Consider the following 26,174-nt stretch of genomic DNA (forward strand, 5'->3'; position numbering starts at 1 on the left):
CCAATAAAGTTTTAGCGTCACAAAATTCAGCAGCGAAAACAGTTTTTGTTTTAATAATGCATATCTCGCGCGAGTTTTATAACAACCTCGTTCAAAATAAAAAAAAAATAATAATTTCGTAAGTTACGTACAGAGCCAACGGAGGGTACTTGACATGCTGTCGCCATGAACTCGAGACAATTTTAAACTTCGTGGGAATCATATTTTTATGTTTATATATTTAGATTTCGACCGGCATTGCCATGTATGAAGAGGACAAAACATATTGCTTTTTGATGGGGCCCCTACTGCGTGCACTTCAGAGTAGTTGAGCGTGTACGTTACACCCCTATCTAAGAGGGACAATGTAAACATCGTGGAAGCGATATATTGTCAAAAAATAGTGCTTCCGCAAACTGGGATTTGGTGCTTCCGACCTGGGATTCAGGAACCGGTATTTTGCGTCAAAGCGAACGCAGACAAATTTACTTCCAAGAAAATCTCACCCTGACTTTTTCTTAACTGCCATTCCATTCTACCTGTGAGATGAAGAACGTCAATCTTCAGGTTTCAGAGCGCTACTCATAAAAGTGGCAACGATAATTTCGCGATGGCAATTAAACAAAAATCAACTGTACTCTTCCTATTTTATTTCCTCTATTCCTCCTAATTTCTGGAATTCCACGTCTTTTCCGTCAACCTCCAGGTTTTAATATTTACACTCGGATGTTTCCGTGATTAACTATTTTTCCTTACCTCGCCCCAGCGCTCTGTGCTCACTTAGCCCAGATGAGTCAGCCAGGCACGTCAACGCGGCACGCATGCCCGGGATAACGCGACCAACTCGGGCCGTCCGCACAACAGCGAAGACCGGCAGACGTCGACACGCGGTCTGCATGCCTAACGAGGTCCTTCTACTCCAGGCCACCCCCCAATGCAATTTGCCAACTCTGTGTAAGCCCAGTGTGCGCCGGAAGGGTTTAAAAGTGGATTAAAACTGCATCAAAGCGTCGTAGAAACGCCTCGAGCGCCTCCACCCGGCCCCAGACTCGCCTGCTTCCTTCCCCGAATGCAGCGTAGTCTGGGCGCCTAAGCGCAGAATTGCGGGCCACAACTGGTTAACAAGTTCACTGGTCCAAAAAGGAACGACCGCTTGCTAAGCTTTTGCAATACACAATGTAGCGAAAAGAAAAAAAAAAGTTAAATATGTGTTTGAAAAGAAAAACAAACACTTCTATAGCTGCAAAAATATAAGTAGCCGAGTTTGAGCCGTTGCATTCTGTCACTCCGTTCCTTTCTTTTACAACTTCGATTATTATCGTTCTCCAAGAAAATGGGAAATCGACACGAGGTTGCCTGAGCCAGCACTGTTTTATGTTTAGTGATTACCTAGAGTTAACCGAAGTTCGAACAACATATCGAAGATAAGGTTCCTGGAGTTGGCTTTCCCTTCCTTATAACCTTATTGCAGCGAAGCACCCTTGCGGGTAAAGAGGCGTTCATATCTTTTAATAAAAGGGGACGTGTTTGAAATCAAACACGGTTGTCGGGCGAAAAAACATATTTTAACAGCACCATTTCCGTAATAAACAAAGCCGTTCTTTACCACTTGAACTAATTACTTATTTGCAAATGATATGTTTAATGAAGGAAGTTAAAATTCAACATTTTGGTTGGTTGATTTGTAATTCAGTTCTTTCGACGGATTCAAATAAAAGATAAAACTCACACAAAAGAAATATATCTTCAGATATGTTTAAAGTACGGCATGCTTTTTAAACTCATTTTTTTTTTGTTTACTGTATGCCCGAAATTTAAAAAAACGTTCAAACATCGTGCATTTCAAGCTTTGATGATATATGTGTGTCTCCGACTACCTTAGGATTCATTGCAATGTATACGGCTGCAGTGTTACACATGTTCTGTCGACTGATTCCACTTTAGTTTAATTTATTTTCAAAAATTATATATACAACTTTGAAACGCAATGAAAAATTGAATTTTCCATATCTTGAACCTACTCACAAAAATGACATTTTTTTTTCGTAATATTCCCAGGAACGTTAGCATTTTATTTGCCTAATGAGAGATCACCTTGCTGTATTTTTATAGAACTGATCAAACTAACCGGCGCAACCGATTTGGCGAAATGGTACTTAGTTGCTCAAGTTGGCTTTACTCCAAGGAGTTCAGCTTTCAAATGCAGAAGCAAGGGTCACACTGCTTATACATCGTAGAAACGACACTCTGCATAGAGATTAGAACGTGAGTCACCGCGTGTTCCGTGCTTCGAATGCCGCATGGCAACGAGTTCAAGGAGGAAACTTGGCCAGCGGCATTTTAACCACGGATATTGCGGTGAAAGGTGTTTTCACACTGCCTTTCGTACGATGTGTCGGCAGCGCGACCCCGGCTTAAGGGAGGTGCGCCCAGGAGTTTGGAAGGTGGAGGGGTGACGGGAGCTGGCGTTGGAGAGTGGGAGGGGGCAATATTGACGAGCCGCCATGAGAAAAAAACAAATGTCTGTCCGAAGCCCCTTTGCTGTTCCGACGTCACTGGCTATGTATTTATTTTTGTACTATTAATACTTGTATTAGGACACCCCAGCCTGGGTGAATATTTTTTGTTTATAGCACGAGTACATAGTATACAAAACAGTATATACTTTATTATGTGGTTAATTTTTTTAGTAAATTTACTTTACTATTGAGCTGATTAACTGAGTGACGCTAAAGAGCAGGGTAAAAAAACGTGACACCCAACGTGAGTTTTTAATTTTGTTTTGCTTATTTCCAAGATGCATAGCATCCAGACATTAATCCGAAAGACCTAATCCAGTCACTTCAAAACTAAACAAACGACGCCCGACTACTCAATATATTTCAGTCCACAGAAAAAAAAAAGAAAAAAAAAGCTTTTCCCGGTTTTGTTCTGAGTCTGGCAAACAAACTGCGGTGAGTGCCAAGGCGCCATACACTCTGCTGGACACCGACCACACATCACATTGTTTGACAAAATATTCCCGATAAATAGAGTGGGTATATTTTCCCCTTACATTTAGCTTCGTTGCGGAGAAAGTTATTCGCTCAACGTCAAGGCCACGTAACGTCACTTCAAACCAGGGCCTCACGTTGAACGTTCAGCAGGAAACAGTGTAGGGAGTTCGCTGCAAAACCTCGTGGATAAGGGCTGCCGTGCCCGACTCACCCTGCACGACCATGGGCGCGGTGAAGTTAGCCGAGGCGGCCGGGTTGCTGGCCACGCAGGTGTAGTTGCCCGAGTGGCTCTGTCGGACGGCGGCGAAGGACAGGAAGGACGTGTAGTCGTTGGCCTCGGCCACCGACGCCCTCAGGGCCGGGGCCAGGGGCAGGCCGTCCTTGCGCCACTCCACCGAGATGGGCAGGTCCCCGTCGGACACGATGCACGCCGCCCCCGCGCGCTTGCCCTCCGTCAGGTCCGACGGGAAGGCGAACGGGTTCACCACGGGGGGAACTGAACCGGAACAGAGTTCAAGCTTTACCTACCGTTTCCTATGTAATCAAAGCATCAGCCAGTATATATATCGCATACGTGTTCGCTGTTAATCGAAGCCCGTAGATATTTAAATAATATACGCAATATTGCCCAATTTCGAATAATGCCGCCGGTAGGTCCAATCCTACGGCACCACCTCGTGTGGATTCCCCTATAAAGTCGATACCATCGCGATTTATCCTTCTGCTCAGCCAGTTGTCCGGTCACTGAAAGCGGGAGAAAAATTGGATGCAAAGTTGGCGTGCCAGATACTCGGACCACGAGCCGAACAACGACTCGCGCAGCTTTTTAAGAGATCGGGCGTTGTGAGTGCCAATGTGTATTCCCGCGACAACTCTAGTAAGTTCGAGCTCAAGAAGGTACGACGAGTGAAAGGAAAGCTGGTGAGGAAGAAGCAGACGGAACGCAGAAGAGGAAATGGGTAAACGTTCTCCTGTTTCCAGCGTTCCACATCCCCGGCCTTCCTTTTCATCGCCGTACCTTGTTGAGTTACAACGGACTATAGTATTTCCTAGCCTCTCGTCGTCGGTTGTATTGAAGTCGTCAAATTGCCCCTGCGGCGAAAACTTTCGACCGCACATGTCATTCCACATGAACTTCCTGCAGGACAGACGCGAAGAATACGGCCCTGACTCTTTGTTATCTCGATCGAAAGCCAAGCAAGGCACGAGATGTTAACGTAACCAACATTTGTCGCGCATCTCGACCCCCGGGCTGTCATTAATGAGTGAGCTGTTAAAACCAGACTTGTACTTTGCTCATTTCATGTAGTCAAATTACTCGTCATCGATTACTTTTTGAAGTAACGTTATAATAATTTTAATACATGTATTAGGAAGTAATTGCGAGAATAAATCAATTACCTTTTGACGTACCAACATTAGTCGCAACGGTTACTATTGTTTCCTCCTCTCTCTATTGGCAGCCTTCGTCTTTACAAGTTCCCTAGCAAGGGATCCTCGAACCAAGTTTGCTACGGGCGGGTGCTTTACCAAAATTGGTCGAAGAAGAAGCTAAGTAGTTTATTGTTCGCTCATTAATACTTAATAAAAAAACAGTACGAAACACCCGTTCCTAAACCGGCAGAAAAATCTGTCGTTTCGAATATCTTAAGTAATCCGAAAAGAAAAGGTTGCGTATTGATGTAACGGCCAAATAATATTTTCCTCAACTAATAATCTAATCTAATCGTATACCTTTTAACCGTGAATAATTGTAATTGTAATCAATAACAGGTTTGAGTAACGTGTACGACATTGCTTGAAGTTCGTTACTTAATCGACCCTAGTGGACATGACACATTTTACACGTTTCTTATAAAAAAAGAATGGAGGTTTAAACTCGGAAGTGTAGGGCTACAGCGGCAGAAAAAGCGAGGTTCTCAGGCGATGCTGAAAACGGAGCTCTATTCAAATATGCAAATAGATCAGACTTTTTTTCTTTGATTTTTTGCTCTTAATTAAAATTTGTGTGGCTTCAGTAATGAGATATTCATTTTAAACTTTTTTTTTACATTTATTTAGATTGAAATTGTAAATAAATTTAAAAGCATAAAAATAATTACGCGATCATATTTTCGTACTCGAATCCAGAAAAAAGAACAACAAGGCAGTTTTTTTTTTTGTTTTTTTTCGAAATTTTCTTACGGACGACCGACTGCTTTTTCCTTTTAATTTCCTTTTAACTTTTAATTCCAAGCAGCAAAGTTAAACTAAAAAAAATCCAATCACGTAAATGCTTAAAACGACAAAATATAGCTAAAATTCAACGAACGGGCAGGACAGCAGCAGCTCGTTCACCATGCTTAAACGAGTCTTCTTCTTTGTCCAGATTTTGCTGCTGCCTTTCGGGAACCTTGAAGTGATTTCTGCGGCCTCGGATGAACAGTTTCAAGATCGCATCGTGGTGATTCCAAGCGACGTGACGGGTACCGTGAATTGTGCTCACGCACAATCTTCCCCGATACTCGAGACTGTTCTGTGTGACAACGACAACCGCGGTCACGTGTTTACGGGCTACTCTGTGACGCCCACCGGGATGACTACGGCGCACATCGACAACATAAAAAGCTTCGGACAAGGCTTCGACGCCAGTGGGCAGGACAGCAGCAGCTGGTTCACCATGCTTAAACGAGTCTTCTTCTTTGTCCAGGTATGTGGAAGAAGGAACGATCATTGTTACCGATCCGATAATCGTTTTTTACTGCTGGTGTCTTGCCCACACCAATATGTGCATTTTTTTTAGTGTGTCAGAAACACTGTTCAGTCTTTGCTATGTTGTGGCGACGTTGAGGCCAATCCGGGTCCCATGAGCGATGTTCAGGCTAAGCAGTTTAGCCAAATGTATGATCTTTTACAGAGCTTGAATGCTCGCTCGCTTCAGTTTGAACAGGGACAGGCAAGGCTGCTTACCGGTGTAAATGAAATAAGGGAAAACCAGAAACTTATGCAAGAAGAGGTGGCTGACATTAACAAAAGGTTGCATGTCGTTGAGAATAAAACAATCCTTCTTGAAACAAAACAGCAAGAATACGGTGTCGCCGGTCAAGCAGCTGATAGCTTACGGAGCGAAAACATCGCTCTGCGGGAGCGTCTTGATGATATGGAGGACCGGTCTTGTCGAAACAACGTTATCTTTTACGGTATTCCTGATCTTGCTTCAGAAACGTGGAGTGACGCTGAACAAAAGATAACAAGCCTGCTCTCCGAATGCTCTTTGCCTTCCATAAGCGGAACATTCGGTATAGAGCGCTCACATAGGCTAGGGGCATTTGCTGCGAACAAATGTCGCCCCATCATCGTACAGTTTTCTTCTTTCAAAACAGGGGATCTTATCTTATCTTGCAAAATGCAACTAAAAACGGTAGGCGTGACTGTCAGTGAAGATTTTTCTTTTGCTACTCGCCTGGCTAGGAGAAAACTATAGAATTTGGCAAATCCCAAGGAAGTACTTTCAAACTGCGTTTCAACAAGCTTTATCAAAATAACAACTGCTATACGTACAACCCCCAAGAAGACCGAATATGTGTGTCAACCTCATTCCAACGCTCTGAAAGAAATGTTAGCGTGCTTCCACTAATTTCAGCCCCCCTTTCTCAACCGTCCGGCTCCGCCTAGCGGTCCGAGAGGGGTGGGGGACCAGTTAATGTGCCAGTTGTTTTTTCTAACATTCGAAGTCTGATTAAAAAACGCGATGACTTATACTCAATGATTGACTCATGTGATGCTGGTTTGGTTGTGCTCACTGAAACTTGGCTTTCCTCTCAAGTTAAGGATTCTGAAATATTTCATTGTAGTAAAAGTTTTGATGTTTACCGGAATGACCGCAAGGAACGTTCTGGAGGCGGAGTTTTGATAGCAGCTGTGCCTGAACTTAAATCTTTTTTGATAGACATAAAATCTGATCTTGAGATAATATGGGTAGGTCTTTCCATTGGACACAAAAAGCTAGTATTAGGCTGTTGCTATCGTCCTCCAACAGGATCAAATACTTTTGTTGAGCAACTTCATGATGCAATTAACCTTGTCCGTGTTCGCTTTCCAAACTTGCCCATTTTTCTTATGGGCGACTTTAATTATCCCGGCATCGTCTGGTCTGATTTAAGTTCTTCATCGAAAAACCCCTCAACTGAATGTAACCAGTTCTTAAATCTATGTTCTGATTTTAATATTTCGCAAATTGTAAGATTTCCGACAAGGACAACAGACTCCTCGGCGAACGTGCTCGACCTGATACTGACTGATACACCTAATTTAATTTCTGATATTTTATACCTTCCTGGTCTCAGTGATCACTCGTTGCTTAATTTTTCTTTTATAACTCCCGTGTGCCGTAATACAAAACAGATCAAACAAATTCGGGATTACAAGAGGGCCAACTACGCAGCGATTAATGAAGGTCTGTGCTGTTTTTTGGAGGACTTTTTGCCAGAGTTTTGCGAGCGTTCAGTTCAAACCAATTGGGACTTATATAAAAACAAAGCCATTTCTTTATTTAATGAGCACATTCCATTACGCTCAATTATAACAAACACACAGTCTCCATGGTTCACTCCTCAACTCCGAAGGCTCTCAAATAAAAAGAAACGTTTGTTCAGAAACGCAAAGCGCATTGACTCGGAGGGATACTGGCAACGTTATAATCTCTCAGCGAATGAATACAAAAAAGCAGTCGGGGAGGCTAAATATTACTTCTTTAATGAGTGCCTACCATCTATGCTAATTAATAACCCTAAACAGTTTTGGAGTGTAATGAATCCCAGTGTTGAGCGTTCCCTTTCACTTAGAAATGAGTCCGGTGAAATGTTTCCCAATTCACTGTGTTCAACTGTTCTCAATGACATGTTTTCTAGTTTATTTAATAATGTTACTGATTCATTTTGTCCATCATATCCTTCATATGACTTTTTTCCCATGAATCCAATTGTCATTGATGAGTATGGCATTTTAAAGATTATAGAGTCAACTAAACAATCATCGTCATCTGGTGTTGACAATATTAACTCAAAGTTTCTAAAGAATACAAAAGAATATACATCAATCATTTTGTCTAAACTATTTGAGCAATCTCTTTCACTAGGTCAGCTTCCAGACGACTGGAAAACTGGAAGGGTGATTCCACTGCACAAGACTGGAGACAAACATTCCCCTTCTAACTTTAGACCCATTTCACTCACAAGTATTTGTTGTAAAACGATGGAACATATAATTTATTCTAATCTGGTTAATTTTCTTGAATCTAATTCATTCTTCAACGTTAACCAACACGGTTTTAGGAAATTTTTTTCATGCGAGACACAACTTGTAAGACTAACAAATGATTTCCATCGCGTTCTAGATCGTGGTTCACGAATTGACAGTGTTTTTCTTGACTTCTCCAAGGCGTTTGACAGGGTCTCTCATAACCTTCTTCTTCTTAAGCTTCACAAACTTAACATTGAACCGCATGTACTTTCGTGGATTCGCGCATTTCTAACTAATCGTTCACAGTTTGTAAGTTGTAATAATACCGACTCGTCCAACGTTTCAGTAACATCTGGAGTACCTCAGGGATCTGTGCTTGGCCCTCTTCTCTTTCTCATTTACATTAATGACTTACCATTGAATGTAACATCTTCTATTTGTTTATTTGCAGATGATTGTGTTGTATACCGCAAATTGTTAACAGTTCCGACATCTTACTTCTTCAAAATGATCTCGATTCCATCTCAAGTTGGTGTGACTCTTGGAACATGTCATTAAATGTCGACAAGTGTAAACACAGGATAATTTCCAGGCGAGTTAACGATCCTCCTTCCTATATCCTTAATAATATGACTTTAGAGCGGGTTGACACTTACAAATATCCGGGCGTTCACATCACATCTAACCTCTCATGGGAATCGCATGTTAACCACGTCATTTCCAATGCCAACCGCATGCTTGGCTATCTAAAACGTAATTTTTTCCAGACTCCTTCGACTTTGAAACTCTTTTTCTATAAAACACTAGTCCGGCCAAAACTTGAGTACGCTTCTGCTGTTTGGGATCCTAACACTGAGAGCCTCGTCGGCGCCTTGGAGGCTGTCCAGAATAGATCTGTGCGTTTCATTCTTTCTAATTACCATCGTACATCAAGCGTGACCTCTATGAAGAAATGCCTATCCTTGCCAGCTCTTTCTTTACGCCGAAAGTTTTATCGATTAAGTTTATTTCAGAAAATATTTTTTCACAACCCTATACTTAAGACTGAACTCCTACTGGAGTCATCCTACATATCATCACGCAATGATCACATACATAAAGTCGAAATTTTACAGTGCCACACTAATACCTACTACAGATCATTCATACCTCGTACGTCTGCTGACTGGAATCACCTTTCCACATCCATCGCCACAATTGTTAATCCTGTTGATTTTAAAAAAGCTGTATCAATATTACTAGAAGTTGATTGTGATTTGAGTGTTCCATTAACTTGTACGTAATAATCCCACCCCCCTCTGTAATGCCTTCGGGCCCTGAGGGTACCAATAAATGAAAAAATGAAATGAAATGAAAAAACGTCGAGGAAAAAGAGCGCTTTAAAACTTGGGGACTTATCTCAGTTTTAATAGAAAACAAAATGGGAAACTTGCCATGACGAACTCCGAAAACAAAATTCAGGCACCTGGTGAAAACACGCACAAATATTTGTTTGTTTTTTTCCAAGCATTATGCTGTAATTCAGATATACAACAAAATATAAAACCATCCCTAGGTGCAACGCTTCGTTAGCTTCAAAAACGCTTCTCTCCTGTTTATAGTCACTTCGAAGGTCCCAATTTCCGTAACAGCGACCGTCTCCAGTTTCAGTTTTGACGCCACTCAGAACTACACATAGACTAAAATTGAGCAACGCGGGTCGTCTGCGATTTTTCACTGCGTAGAAGGGCAAAAAACCGGAAAACAAATGGTGGCGTGAGTGACTGTCACCTACGCTCCGAACTCTAAGTTCCCGTGGCACTGCTTTTTTTACTATAAAAGTAGGCGCAATATTTTAAACATTTGAGTAAGCGACAAAGAACAGAACAGGAAAGTAAATTTGTCTCACCGCGGAAGGCGCAGCTTGTACATGGCGACGCTGGTCAATTTCGTAAATGCGAAGTTTACATAACTGCTACGAACGTAAAAGAGACGGAAAAAAAAAAAGAAAGCATAGTTGTAAACCCGGGGCTGGGGATACGGACAAGGGACAAACATAGAACGACGTGTCGTTGTTTGTCCTTTGTTCGTATCCCCAGTCTCGTGTTTACAACTATACTCAATTTAAATTAGCTAGCCTGCACCTTCACGATTGCTTCATGAAAAAAGAAACTTAGTCTCCATACGAATTCTATTAATCCGTGTTTCTCTCACACTGGAAACCTACTATCTACGCAAATTATGATGGCGGTCGAGTCGGGAAGCAAAAACATGAGAAGGATTCTCCTGGAAGCTGTAGAGTAACAGCCGACATTCAGCTATGAGGCCTACCGTGTTCGAGCAAGAACGCCTAGACTACAAGGCAAGCGTATTAATTTATCGCTAGTGAATCCAGGACACGCCCCAGCAGCAACCACGTTAAACCTCAATTAGACTACAGCCACCAGCCGAGGTTACATGAATGCGACTTAGTCGCATCGAAACCAGTTGTTGCATTCAATGTGGTAATGTAAACGGCATAATGCGGTAGGAATGGGCATCGCATTCAAGTCGCTAGACGAAGATGCAACGACAAGGCGAAGGCGAAATTTTTCAGCCCATGTAAGCGAAGGTCGGATCGCATTTTGGAACAGGGAGGATTATGTGAAAGCGCTCGATGCACAAGCGAGTGAACGAACAGCTAAGAACATGGCGGCGGTCTACCTCGTCGGCGACGGCGGCCAGCGGATAATTCAGAACACCTATAGGCGTTGGTTGCAGGCGATTTCTTGCAGAAAACCAAATAAGAAGGTGGTGCAAATGTAAAAAAATAACTCGTAAAAAAACAAAGTTTCTCTGGTGTCGTGTTAACATTGAGTTTTCCATGGCTTAAAGAAAGTGGGAAAGCCGGTAGACGTCACTGTGGTCTTCTCTTCCCCGAACAAGTTGTCTAAGTTCTGCAGAAATGTCAATCAGTGTACCGGAAGGCTTCAGGAGTGTACAAAGAAGCATCAATATCGGTTTGCTGATTGTAAAAAAAAATCGTTTATTCCATTCCGCTATCTTGAGGTAAACAATACGTAGGCCAGACGGCAGATGCCTCAATGATAGGTTGAGAGAATATTGTTACAATCTAAACACGGTAGTTAATATCAGGACACTTGGGCATTCATTGTCGTGAGCGTGGGTGTGATGCGGTATTTAAAATTTCACTGTCATTGGAGGAAGTGCCAATGCCCTCACCAGAGAGATTATGAAGGCAGAAACGATAACAAGCCTGGGGGAAGAGTGTCTCAGCGCCCAGTCGGTTCTTTTGTCGGCAAATAATTAGATTTTTCTTTCATTAATACAGCATGCGCGATGAGAGTGTGGGTTTCAGTGGGAAGTCATTGGCTCCGTGCGCTTCCTTTTGTTTGGTCGTGTATATAGGCTGCGCTTTGATGATTAAAACTTCATTTGTAAGTTCAGTGTTTGTTTGTCTCCTTTCTTTACGCGCCGTCTGTTTCGCTGTGCGTTTTAAATATCCATGCCTTATCAACACGTCCTAGCAACACATTCAAGCTTCCTTCCTGAACAATTGTATCCTGCGTGGTCGCTCGTAGTTTCCACCCGAGAAGAAACACGTGCTTTTATTGCCATTATAGGTGAGCGTAATATAACTAAGCTGCTCGGTGAGGGCGGCCCCCGCCCGAGCCTCGCGAATTACGACTTGCGCGTCCGAGGAAGCCCTTGCATGCTTCTGCGCAATCACGAACGACGCCGAGAGCTCCGAGCACTTCATGTTATCGCAGAACGTACAGCTCCTAAGTCGGTGATGTTTCTACCTTCGCCGGAGCCTTTCTGCCTCGGGGTCTGGTCCCGGTTGGCAAGGATTGGCAAGGCGAAGCGCAGTGACGTCCTCAAAGTGGTTGGAAACGATCTCGCTCGTCAGGACGTGTGCACGCACGTCGCCCCTGTCCCAAAGTGACCACGCGGCCCGACTCGGAGCCCGAAGCGTCTCGCAACCTCTTGCAGAGCATGGAAGACAGCTGGTACGATCTTTACCCTTGGCAAAAGCGTCGAAAAGGCTTCCGCGCGCGAAGCACCGGATAACGTGATCATGTGATGCGGCTGGTGCCGGAAGCGCTGCTTTAATTTTGAGGTTTGACACGGCGTGGTGTCGCATTCGCGTAGGAATTCATGCGCATTGATGTAAATGTTGGGCGCGTCGGCTACATTCGAAGGACGATTAGAGTCGATGCGCTGAAGTCGCATTCATGTAAACGCGGCTACTGACTGGATGACAACGGCAGGAAGAAACTTCAGTCGTGGTGACTTCGCTGAGCGCTTCCTAGCTTCAAAAACGCTTGGCATAAAGTGAAGCGCGTGTTTGGGGTCGGACGTCCGAAAGGCACGTCCAGCCGGGCTCATTCTGTCACTCACTAAAGGTGGTATTGATCCAGGAGGGTAGTGCAAAGGGGTACAGTCCACTAAGCTCTTATATAAAATGATCGAGCGGTGATGGGAACGGCGGTCAGTGCTGTCTAACGTCAAAACCGGGAACGAAGCACGTGAGAAAAACAGCAGGAGTGCTGGATGATTGCGATAATAGCAGGCGCCAAGTGGTTATTTCGACTGCTACGTACGCGTAACGGTATCCTGCACATTACCAGCACTTAACCTGCACCGCCGAAAAACTAAGTGCACATCCCCATACAAGCTCGGCACCCAACCGCGTGCCACACAGGCTTACCGTGCGGCAAGTCACTGCGCGAACTGAAATGCAGACGCCAGCAACCCCACCACTAGAGCCCTGCGCGGTTGAAAGTTTGGGCATCCGCATACGAACCGCATCCATGTGCTTTGTATTCGCATTTGAACCGCATCTACAAACTTTCAAGCCGCACCCGTCTCACAATCCGCGCATTTATGTTAGGTTTTAAAATCGAGCGTAAATAAAAAATAAAAAGTAACACCTGGATGTTGCAGTATAAGCTTTTGCTTCTCTTTGTACAATAATAAAAATAAAACACATTCAAGCCAAGAATACAGTGAAAGTTATTTTATAGTATTCTGTATTGTTCTACTTCTATTATTAGCGCGGATTCCTTCAAAAACACTTCGCGTTGGTGGAAAGATGGTCGCAGTTGTGAGATCGTTTCAGGAGTCTGCGATACTGTCGAGAAGATCCGCTCGAAAGGAAGAAAATTTTAATATATGTTTTGTTTCGCTTTGTAGCAGCCACTTTGAAAAAACACGCATTTTTTGATTTCGAAAATATACTAAGCACGTTTCTGTTATTTTATTTGAATCCAGCAATAAAAACGTGGGAGGAGAAATGCGGTCCCTCGCACCAGCGAAGTATTCGTATATACGTGGTATGACGTGCTTACACCGCATGAAAAATATCCAAATATTCAATAATCACAACACTTATAGGTTTGTTTAAACATGAAAACAAAACTGTGCGCTCCGAAAACATGCTTAGCAACAACTTGCTCACTATTGAGAAGAAAAAAACGCACACACACGTTGCGGTTTACCTGTTGAGGTTGCCGTGTATAAGCATAATATCGTCAACAATGGACATATTTATACTGATCCGCCACTCTTGATTTACAAGGCCCGCTACTGAGAGGTCTCTCTCCGCTTGTGCACTTGATGCTGGGGTAGAATGCACGAATTTCCCTACCAAAGTAAAGTACGGGAACTTGAACGTTACTTTCATGGTGAGACTTCTACGTTCTTGTGGCTTTTGCGTGTTACGTTGTTTTTTTTATGTTCGAAGAACATTTTCCGTTCTCACCCTGCCAAGCAAGAAGACGGTTTCTCAGGCGATTGTTGTCCCTTCATTTCTTATTTTTTTTCTATGGACAGCCTTTTTGGTAAGATAAATCATCTGAAGCGATCTTCGGTGAAACTCAGGTATTTCTTAGCGAAAAAAAAATTTTCAATTTGATTGGCACCTTTTTTTTTATGAGAGTATTTCGCTCCCGCAAGACATTCGATTATGCACTTCATATTATCATTCACCCATTAACTCACTTTACTCTTTACCCTATTTTTCTCCCTTTACCTCTTTCTTTTGACAAAGCGGAGAACAAGACATGACAGAGTCGCACACGCCCCCTGCGCCCAGCTCTCTGCCGAGCAAGAAACGCGTTCCAACAGATACCCGACGTCGAGTCTCCAACCAGCAGAAGGGCTCGGATCTCCTCGTTAAACGTCATTAAAGAAAGGGGTGGGCGTATCCGACGGAAACTCAAATGCTCGTCTTTCTCTCTCCCAAAGGGGAGAGGTCAAAAAATACGTCTGGAGGCTATCTTTTCCAACAAGAGTCTAGGAAGCACTGAAAAGACAAATTCAGTCTCTTACACGCGCAGGCTTTCATTAGTTAGTCTTCCCAGCTCAGAGAAACAAAAGAGAAAGCCTACCTATTGAGCGATAACCTCCCAAAAGACTCACCGAATCAGAGTCACTTATGGATGTAGTCTATTTGGCACCGTTGAAGACTTGCGCCCGTGAAAGTCAAACTGAAAAGGTTACTGAGCCTTGGTGTCGCTTAACAATGCACGTTGCGGTAAGTGCCTGAGATTAGACAATCTACAGAGGCAGCCCGACTTGTGACTATATGGTCTACGTGTATTAACGCTTTGCTTGTGCGATAAAAACATCACTAGTGTAATTAGCGCTATCTGACAAATGAATGTGTATGCTATAAGAGCGTTGAGAAGGAAAATTGAGAACTATCCAGGTGAGACATGCGCACTGCACAGTTTGCGGGATTGCAACAGCGCCTTTTACCGCTGAAGTGTGTACTGGGGTTCGCACATATTACTGCTCTACAATTTTTAATTATGTCTTTTCAGTTGAAATCGAGAAGCAGAAAAAACAGACAAATTCTTGAAGGTGACAACTTTGTCCCGGTCTGTACAAAGTGCGACTCAAACGGCACGAACAAGCGCTCTTCAGTCTTACTATCTTCGTTTTTCTTTTCCTTTTTCAAAGGAGCGGCTGTCACCACACTAGAAGTGTGATGGAATATTTTCTAACTTTCAACCGAAGCAGTAAAAGTGGATTCGGGGAACAAGTCCAAGCGGTTCATTTCTTAGTCGTCAATGCGGTAAAAAAATGCACCGCTTGCGACACCCACTGCGACAAATGCGACGCAAAGCGCCGATGTCGTGCTCGAGCTAACGGCTTCCCGCGGTGAAGGGACGCTTGACTTGATTTCTGAAACAACCTGGCTGAACACTAAGAAGTGATGCAATGGGTAATCTTGGGCCACAATTAGCCGAGTTGCCTCCTTGTATTTCCAATGTTAGCATAAGCTTTCTTCCACCACCGACCCGTATTAATTAAACAAAACGACTGAGCTTGGAACAAACGAATACTCACTCATTACGTCCAGAGCAACCTGTCTCTTGGCGCTGTTTCCGTCCGGATCTTGGGCAACGCAGCTGTACCATCCACTGTCTACGGACCGCTGCACATCCGAGATGACGAGGGTGCCGTTGGGAAACGTCCGCTGACGGTGATTCTGGGGCAGTGAGCGGCCATCTGCAGGAAAGCAACCATTGCGTGGAGGAAGTTCGTCTTTATTGCATCAGTATACGAGGCGCTAATGGAACCCGCGTAAACCCTGAGGCCTCTGAAGGCGGCGGTACAGTTCGCCATAAAGAGGAAGTTATATTGTTGACTGTAGGCCGCCTCGGTGATTCCGAGGCGAGAGTGCCGGCCTACGGATCCCCAGGTGGCAGGTTCGAATCCCGACCGAGGTGCCCGCAATATGACGGAGGCTTATTGCGGAGAAGGCGCCGTGTAACCGAGCTTTCGGTTGCACGTCAAAAGATCCCCAGGTGGTCAAAATTAATCCCCAGTCCTCCACTGGGGCGTGCCAGATGCCCGTCGTAGGTTTGGCACGTAAAACCCCCAAATTTGACTTTTGATATTGTTTACTGTCAGTTTCATATATTCAGAAAACCTTCGAAGGTACAGGTTATTCAACAGCTTCGCACAGTAGCAGTCCAACGTACGATAAAAAAAAAGTGTAGCGACTTGAGTTTACCGCTTTCAGAAGCGAAAGTAGCCGGCGATAAATACGACATTTCCTAGCCGCCATCCAGATATTTTTCGTGAGTCAGTAAAAATATTATCTATTTTGACGAATAAAAACGGTAGGCAGAATGTTGAAGTGAAAACCAGAGATTTGAATTCTGGCTTCTTTGCAGTATTTTTGCAGGCTCTAGCATTTTGTTCCCTAAATACGTGCGTGCCTATCTCCTGCTCATGTCGCAGTTGTCTGCAAATATAGATCCTGTTGAAAAATCCTCACTTTATAGTTTCAATAAACCTCCACAAGAGGAGGACATTTCTTTCCAACGCCCATTGGTAAAACAGATGTTCATCAGATATGTATTCGTTTGCTCCTATTGTTATTTGAAAAGAAAACGTTACGAGGCAAGCTTACTAGTTATTACTCGACAGACATACCTCCTTCTCGGGTTTTAGTATGCTATATTCTTATGCGCATAATTTACTCAATGCCACATGAAGGCGGGCCACTATTTCCCCACTAGGATGCCTAGACGTCCTTTTGTTAGGGTGATGACTTCCTTTGTAGTACCCGAAGCCGACAGCACGCGCGCACAAGGTAAAGACAAAGAAATCTTTAAAAACAAAATGTCGCCGTAGCACAGTCCACGCTAAGAGCGCGTGCAAAGAGATTCTCTTTCACGCGCTTCGGATCAAAGAAAAAAAATAGGCGTTCGGAACAAAATGAACAGACGTCATCAAAGTAAGCAAAGCACACGCGAAGGCACCCTAATCAACACGTACATCCATTAATCTCTACAGAGACGTTATGACTAGTAGACACAAAAGTAAGCTGCCCAAAAATCTGAGTAGTAATAAACCAGCAGGAGAAACTTCCGTAAGTTCACCGTTATGATGAGAAGACTAAAGACAATCTGTTCACACAGCACATACTTTGTCAGGGTGATATTTCCATATAAGAATATTTACTTGGAGCATTACCAAACAACTGTTTGCTTGTAGCGAAGTTTCGGGATTCTCGGCAGAGATAAATGTCTTAGTCGAGAAGTACGAAAAATGTGGGCCCCTGTCAGTGACAGCCACTCGAAGTAAGTCGGAATGAACTTTCCACTCGTGTCGGCAACACAAAAAGTGCAGAAAGCCGGTGTACCGCTACCGCAAAGTCGCAATTATACTTTCCCAAAACCTCGGAACGAGGCTGCCTTGGCAAACATTCTTGTAAACCAAAGTTAAAGAATCCGACGAGCGGCGTCGGCCTCCCAAGATGGGGCTCATTAGTCATTCGAAAGGAACTCGCAGCATTCAAAAAGGCCGTGATTGTGCCGAGACAAGCAACCGCTGACTTAGCGAAGGCGCGCGAATAATGCAGCTCGGCTGGGGACAACGCAATGCACCTTGAAAGCCTTTAAAGTCCCGTAAATATTAAAAGACATAAAAGCCTGTCGCACCTAAAAATTTTCGCCAGATAATATAAGCTGTATAAGCGGCTGCTGTAATAAAAAATATGTCAAAACTGTTACAAACATAAAGCGTCGTTTTTCTTTTTCTAAGGGTCAAAGATATAAAACGTAAGAAACTTTACATACTATCGATCGATTACTGACCCATTAGCTTAAAACAGACCGGAAGAATAAAACATAGGGCGAACCTCCCTCACCCTGAGCCCTAGAGCCATTTTAACCAACCTATATTACTATATATCTTCGTAATGTTCACATATCTGACGGATCGATTGCCAATAAACTCCGTGGCCACCCTGGATTGATAAGGGAATTAAAATAAAAATAATTTGACTTCAATATCACAAACGAAAACGGCAGGACTTTACATACAAGATTCGCAATTTCCTCTTATTTTTTTCAAGATAGTGTTAACCCCTCTTGGGTTCATTACAGGAGACGGTAAAATAAAAAAAGATACGGTAATAAACTGCAGCAGCAAAACAAGAACACCTCATAATAAAATCTTAAGCGGTCAAATTACTAACGGTACAAGGCAAGACGTATCAACATGTCAATACATATATATAATATCATTAACTACAAAAAGCAAAATTTAAATGAAATTTCTAAATGTGATAACAATTGATATGTATGCCAAAACGCTTTGATCAAACTAATTATAAACGAACTGTGCGAAAGGCAATCAATACTCAGCTCATTAGGTGATCAAAGTCACCAATTAGTTTTTGTTCTAGCGTTGCACGGCTCGTCGTAATGAGCCGTCAAGACTAAAAATAGATCTAAAAAAAATAACGAAAAACGCCTAAAAAATAAAACACAACTTATCAAGGCGTTTAGGTAGGAGATGAAAGATTTATCCTTCAAGAGACGAGAGTTAGTGCGCCTCTAAAGAAGGGATCAGAGAGGACCCAACCTAACTGCAAGTTAGCGAGCTTTAATACGCGTGATTTTAGATGCGCTTCACCTGTATCTTTCTTTCCTTTTCTTTCTTTCTCTTTCTCTCCCCCCCCCCCCCCCCCCCCCTTCTTACCTCCTTTGTTTCTAGCTTTGCCTTGTACTTAACCTTACGAGAATATTTGAGCTACATTATCGGAGCAAAAAAAACGCAACATTTTAAACAAAACTCGTTCAAGAAAGTTATGATTTGATCATAAGAGGAGGTCGCGGCTCGTTAGGTTACCGCCCCAAAAGAGTGTTTTTGCTCGCGACAAACGCTCGCGGCAGTGCAAAACCCTAATTTGGCTACACCGTTGTCTTTGTTGTTGTTATTTTTTAAACGCGAAGATGAGAGTCTGCCGTTTTGGCATGACAAAGGAATAGGACGCATCTATACTACCTATATAATTGGAAGAGGAGGCCATAAGAAAGCGAGCTCTCGAGTTTTCAGACTGCTGCTGCCATCATGGGGCTTAGCTCACTGCACAGAAGCAGCTCAAGTTTTACGCCTATTAAGATGCCACCATTTTCATTTGGAGCAAAGTTTACAATACATATTTTTTCTAAGCGCGTATAAACACCACAGTTCGTAACGAATATATCCTATGGAAATGTTAAAAGCCACTCGACTTCTGGAGATTCAGTGCAATTCCTTCAAACTTCCCTTAGTAACGTAAATATTGCTATTAAAAGTTTTAAGCTCTCGTACTTGCCCAAAACATGCCCCTTTATTATTTTTTGTATTTTTATTGGAAGTTAAATTATGACTCATTTTCTTCCGGAGAAACACCTTTTTTGTTATTTTATTTCAGTTTAAATGTGATAAAAAAACGTTTAGGCAATTGACCGGCTCACTGAAAAACGTCGCGATTCGGAATATATGTCGTTTAGCTCGTTTTGTGCGACGGCACCGGTCAGCAATGTATGCGATTATGCCTCACAGGGGCTTCGATGGATCAACGCAGCCGTCTGCGCTGGAAATCGACACTCTCAGCTATTCACCTTCAAAGTCTTTGAGCGAGAACACGTCGGCGACACGAAAGATACTATCAGGGATAGAGGACATACGAACAGATTAGCGCGTGGCTCGCGGTACAGCTGCGGCGCCTGGCAGTGAGCCTAGGAGCGAGGGTGTGTGGCCCACTCCGATGTGTATCCGCCCTTCGCTCGGCGCTTTCCAAGAATCGGCATTGCGCTTCTTAAAGGGGCACTGACACAGAAAAATCATTTGTTTCTTTTTATTATCTGAAACGATTGAAAACGATGCCGGGACATTACCCTCGAAAATTCGACACTTGAAATAGAGTATTTGTGAAGTAAAAAAACAATTTCTAAATGCCGAATTCGAAGTTCCCGCGCGATCTGCGCCGGTGCGTTGACGTCAAATATTGCGGAGCCCTAAGAGTCGACTTTCTTTCACGACTTCGTGCTGTTGCCATCGCGACCCGAAGCGAAAAGGAAAGGAGCGGGAAATTAAGGCGCCGGCGGACCGAGAAAAACCGGATTTATTTTGTGCGAGCGGTGCCGCCTGCCCAGGCGGCAAGTTTTCCGAGGGAGGATACAATTTAAGGAGGCGACATCACATCGGACTTTGATTTTGGGTATTTCAAAAAGAAGGGCCGTAGTGCGTTCGCAATTGCGTTAAAAACATATTTTGCAAGTGCCGTTATTAAATGTTCTAAAAATGTCGCCGACAACGCTTCTACATTTTATGACTTTTGACGTCACGAATCAAAAAAAGCGAGGAGGCAAGAGCGGGAGAGAAAAACGCAAAAAAAAAGCGGACCCGTCAAATTTTTTTTTTTTTTTTTTTTTTTTACGATGCGGGTTTTTTTTTTGCGTGTCTATGACTACAATTTGCATCGTTTTAGACAATAGAAAAAATACGACCCTTGAGGCGTCAGCGCCCCTCTAACCGCTCATTCACACTGGAAGCGCATCCGCGTTCGCAAAGTGGTTGCGAACGCGGTTGTATAAAGATCCAGTGCAATGTCACACGCACTAGATGTCATCGAGTGCGCGTGCAATTGCACTGGATCTTTATACAACCGCGTTCGCAACCACTTTGCGAACGCGGATCCGCTTCCAGTGTGAATGAGCAGTCACCGCTCGTTCACACTGGAAGCGGATCCGCGTTCGCAAAGCGGTTGCGAACGCGGTTGTATAAAGATCCAGTACAATGCCACACTCACTTGTTGTCATCGAGAGCGCGTGCAATTGCACTGGATCTTTATACAACCGCGTTCGCAACCACTTTGCGAACGCGGATCTGCTTCCAGTGTGAATGAGCAGTAAGGCCGGCTCTCACATGCAGCGAAGCGCTGATGTAGCGCTGCTCCCGTGTCGTCAGCTACTTATCGTCTGCCTTGAGCAAAAGTTTTGACGGTGCGGTACACAGCTGGTGAACTCTCCCGTGAGCCCGCGCTTAGTGCGAGGTCAACGCTATGCTTGTAGCGCGACGTCAGCGCTGCATGTGTGAACAGGCCTTTAGTGCGCTCAAAGCTATCACCGCTATCAATGCTCGCTCAGCGCTTGCGGCGCGAGGGAGCTCGCCGCTAGTAGCAGCGCTGGGCGCGCGCTCTAGCGCTACTGGCAGCGAGGTTCTTCGCGGTGCACGTGTCGAGCGATCAACGATAGCGGTGATAGCTTTGAGCGCACTAAGAGGCGGAATGCCGAAGCTACGGGAGCGCCGAGCGAAGGGCGTAAACACATCAGAGTAGGACACACGCCCTCGCCGCTGGGTTCTGTTCCAGGCTGCGCAGCTTGTACCGCTGGGGTGCCTACATGTCTGTCTGTCTCAGGGTGAAGACATTCACTGTTGCCCTGAATGTGCCAGCGCGTGACGCTCTGGCGCACTCGGTGCGTGACTTGGGTGGTAAAATGGCCTCTATGCATTAGCCAACTTTAGCATTAGCCAAAGCTACGCGCTCGAGCTGAGTGACATCGAATTGCGAGGACTTCAAAATGCGTTAAAAAAACGATTGAGCGGAAAAATGGCTGAGATGTCACCACTCAAGCAAAAGCGCGCGTGTGTATAAAGGCTCTCTATGTAGCGCGAGCCACGCGCTCCTCTGTTCGCATTTCATTTTTCCCCGTCAGGACCAATAAAACGGCGGAAAATGTGCGTCGTCAGAAAGTGCGCTGTCTTCGGAGGTTCGCTACCACGTTTACATCGGGGCTTGGGCTTTCGCCTTCAAGTCGTCCTAGAGATAACATACGAGACACTGGGAATTTTCCCCTGTCACAGTGCTTCTTGTAGCCCCGGATCGTCGGGCTATAAGCAGTCCGCCTGGCGTTACGTCCTGCCGCAGCCAGCGCTACGACCCCATAGAGCCAATCAAGCAGAGCCAATCAAACAGATCAGATAAACCATCCAGGCGGAAATAAAGTGCAGGATTGCGCCAGACTCACTGCGCGTGATGAGTTCAGCCGAAGGCGCGCACACTGTACTTCGTTGCAGCTTAAGTGCAGACGCAGCCGACACTACGAGCTAATGGGGCCAATGAAACAAGTTCAAAAGTGCAAGTAACTGAGCCTTTTCTGTTTATGATTGATTTAGCGATAATAAAAGGCGCACATAATTGCAACAAAAAAAACCAGAATGATGGGCCGTTTTTGACAGTCTCTGATTGGTCCCATCAGCTCGTCGCGTCGGCTGCGTCTGCACTTAAGCTGCAACCAAGCATAGGTCCGCCATGAAGAAGCGCTTTTGCTGGATTGGCTCAATCGGATCAAAACGTTGACTGAGGTTGGACTTAACGCGAAACGGGATTTGAGCCAGGAGGAGGCGAGGACCCACCCTTGAGCCAGGCGATGCTCCGAATGGGGTGTCCGGCGACGGGGCAGTGGAGGGTGACGGGGCGTCCCGCCAGCGCCGTCACGTTGCCCATGGGCCGCACCAGGGGTCGTCCGAGCACGTTCAGGCGGGCCGAGTGCTGCGCCGCGCCCACGCCGTTGCGCGCCACGCACGCGTACCGGCCGCCGTCCTCCACGCGTACGGAGGTCAGGTTCACGTAACTGTGCACAATCCTAGAGACGGATCAACGAGAAAAAAGATTAGCTTCAAACCGGAGCGGCACGCATTCTGTCGTCGTTTGCATTAACGTCAACGATACGGAAGCTATTGACGACGAGACGCTTCGGTGGCATCCTCTTGTGGTTTGCATCTCTGACGTCACAAACAGCATAACTAAATACGCGAGAAACTTTGATTATAACTGTAAAAAGCGCGGCGGCAGCTCGTAGTACTTGTTTCCTTAAACCAACACTGTCAAAGTGAGAGAGTGATCTTTTTCATGAATGAAAGTAGAACATATAATCCTCGAGACATCGAATGATCTCTTGGTCAATCCTGGCTGGGCGAACGAAGCGACGCTCTCGGTGGCGCACGTCGCAAAAGGCAAAACCTCAAAATCATAAAAAGTGGTTCCACGAGTGCTCATGCCGTGGGAGTGTTTGATATAGATGGGGGCCGCACGCCAGAAACGTTCCCGTCCAGGCCACACATGCGCTTAAAATTCCGTTTTGAATGCAGCCAACTTTTTTATTCTTCATTTTTTTTCTCCCTTTTGTTCCCCGACTCTCGAGTGACTTCCATCCGAGTGAGCGGCCAATCCGCTCACGATTCCAACGACGCACGTCCCACCTGGCATTTGCTCAGTTGCAGATGCCTTAACTGTATAAACCTCAACACTGGGAATCTTGAAGTTGGAACATTGCAACCGAGCTACCAGGTATTGGGTCGGCGTTTGTAGATTTTATATGATTGAGTGTGTAGATAACAGCTCAAAAAGAACACGATGGCAGTCCTGACAAATATAAAGAAAACAAAACAAAAACAAAAAAGTGGATGCATTTTAAGGGTCATGAAATTGCGACCTCTATTATTGAGACTTTTTCTGCGGCTGTGAGACTTGCAGTACACTGTTAGCAAAAATAACACGCCCAGACGTGTAAACCGTTGTCCCATAGCGGACACGTCGAAACGTGTTCGTTTTACACGAGGCCATTTGTTTTTTTCGTCTACACATGAGGTGCTGTGTAAACTTAACACGCTACACCGTGTCTGCCTTTCGCAAAACCGTTTCGAGCGTGTTCCTTATGAAACATGGCGGCCAGCGGCCGAGAACAGGCGAGAGACGAGCCCAGCGAGCCGCGCGCCTTTCAGCTGAATTGAAAGCACACAGGGCGCGTTAGTTCTCGTTCGATGTCTTTTGTACACAGTAAAGTCTCCAAGCGGCGGACGTAGCTACTTGCAAAGGTACGTACGTGCGTTGTCGGCGGTCGGCGGCGTCAATAGCTTCAACAAACCGCTAGACAAAAAAAAAAAAAAAAGCGAATGCCGAACTTACATGGATAAATAACTTGAGCAAACTATTTAGAATCAGGCGGTAACCTGCGCCACCTATCGAGATTTCTAGCAGCCTGTTTTTTAAAAAAAAAAAGACAAGTCTGTTAACACTGCGAACGACCACGACTACACAGCAACCCTACATACAACGCAGGCAACACAGCACACAGCTACACAGCACCGACATGTACACAAACACAACAACCGACGCTACGCCCGGCACTTCCTACTCGATATCCATTTCTCCCCGCGGCGCATATAAGCTTGACATGTGCGGGTGAGCTCTTTGGTCGCTGACCATTACAGATTTATAGAAGAACACACAAAACACGGCGCAATGGACAGCCGTGTGTTAGAACTGTTTGCATTTAAAAAGTATGAAGGCAAAATCTATAATGTTAGTCCGTTGCAATAAATAACGATATGTTAACAACAAATCTTAAACCGGTCATGAAAAAGTTCAAATTTTTGTTATTTTCTTGCTTGACCAGTGTTATGAGCAGTCCGACTAGCTTGAATCAGATAGGAAAACAAATTATTGGGATTTTGTCATTACGTATACAAAAAATAAATGAAAATGATCCTTGCGCAAAGCATTTTTTATATATTTTTGTGAAGGACATCCGGACATCCGCCCAACACTTCACTTCCGCTAGTTGCAGCAGTTGCAGTACGGTAGCAGACGCCTTCACTTTTGGGGCGTTTTGATGCAGTTCGTTGTCGTATGTCGTGTCGGTGTCGAGAAGAGCGGTGGGGCTTGGGAGTTTGTGACCGGTGTGATTCGTGAACACTGGTGTGGGGCGCTGATGCGTCTTTTTTTTATACTGCCACCACCCCGAACTTTGAAGATACACGGGCCCGTAGCAGTGCATTATGCTGAATCGCGAGCTCCTTCTCTGTTGACTTCGCTTTCCTGGTACCACTCGTGGATACTGCAAGCGTTTAAACAGTGTGCACCGTCTCGCCTACATCCCCGGTGACGTACTCGACCTGTTGAAACTTATTGCTTCCGTCATTTTAGAGTGCGCAAGGCAGTTATCTCGTTGGTCTGGTTTCGGTTATAAAAGCAAGGCAAAACGCTCGTAGTTCCCGCCCTCAGTACACGTTGGACATCTTCCACACTTTGACACCGGATAACTGAATGAACGAGGATTTACATTCCCTTCCAAGGTTACTTTCGCCGCTTCCTCACCGTTGAGCAGCAGGATGAGCTGGCGACAAGCCGCGGATGAAAGGCTTGAGCATCAACAACCCAAGCGCACTCGGTGCCGATGCGGGCGACGCGGGTTTCTGTCAACCGGGAGGCCAGCACAAACCGTGACCATTCCAGCTCTTCGCCATGACACGGTGTTGCAGAGAGCAGGGTAATATTCAGCTACACGGATCACCGAAGCAAACGACTGCTATCTTAAATCTTGGCTTGTGATTGCGCCTTTGTAGTAGATCATCTTATTCGTTTTGCTGGAGAGACGCAAACGACGGGCATAACAAAATCGCTTGCACATTCCGCATAACTCACAAAAGCATTTACCCTGTCACCTTGCGAAAAGCGCGAAATACGGAGTCCGCACCGTCCTAAGCTTCCCGTTTTTTACCTGCTTTAGAGCAGTTTGTACCTGCTAGTAGATATGCCTACTGAAACTGAAACAGGGCAGTGCCAGAGAGAAAGAGACAAAGTTGAGAAAGCTTGCTCGCTCTCCAATTTCTCACCTCTCAAGTGATTGTACCATAATAAATGCACCAACGCGTCTTCCAAAATAAAGAAAGAGCACTACGTTCACAACATAAAAAATGGTCTCAGTACATGCATCTGTGGGCAGGTAGGAAGCCTTGCCCTAATTTATTCACGCCGCATGATTGGCGCAACCAACTCGTTGCAGGACCGAATCATCTACTCGAGCGGTGTGCGTCGCTATGCAAACGCAGTCCAACACGAAGCATAAAAAACGGCAGATTTAAGACGACAATCCGGAGTCCATTATTCAATTAAAACAACGGAATTTTGTTGAAAACGCCCGCTGCTTCTTACTCACGGTATGTGTCGGGATACTTCCACAGTTTGAAACGGAACGGAGGAAGATTTACTTTTAAAAACGCTCGCTGCGTCCTCCCGGACCAGCTGGACCGGATCAGCTGACGACGACGGGACTGTACCCGTTGAACCTCCACCACGCAACAAACAATTTGCGCTCCGTGTTAAAAGCGTGGTTCAAACAGACCCGGAATACAAAGCACCGC

The 26,174-nt window shown here is 44.8% G+C and overlaps 1 protein-coding gene across 1 annotated transcript in view; it reads right to left on the reverse strand.

Annotated features, from left to right (window-relative positions):
- The window catches only part of LOC8052023 (Down syndrome cell adhesion molecule homolog), a 181,599-nt gene that overhangs the window by 39,672 nt on the left and 115,753 nt on the right, over positions 1-26,174 (reverse strand). The window contains exons 9-11 of the mRNA XM_040220765.3: positions 22,386-22,615; positions 15,531-15,692; positions 3,187-3,471 (exon numbers count right to left, since the gene is read on the reverse strand). Coding sequence (XP_040076699.1) covers positions 3,187-3,471; positions 15,531-15,692; positions 22,386-22,615 — 677 coding nt within the window. The remainder of the gene's footprint in view (positions 1-3,186; positions 3,472-15,530; positions 15,693-22,385; positions 22,616-26,174) is intronic.

Source organism: Ixodes scapularis, unplaced genomic scaffold (genome assembly GCF_016920785.2).
Source record: "Ixodes scapularis isolate PalLabHiFi unplaced genomic scaffold, ASM1692078v2 PGA_scaffold7__128_contigs__length_106722199, whole genome shotgun sequence".
Taxonomy (NCBI): domain Eukaryota; kingdom Metazoa; phylum Arthropoda; class Arachnida; order Ixodida; family Ixodidae; genus Ixodes; species Ixodes scapularis.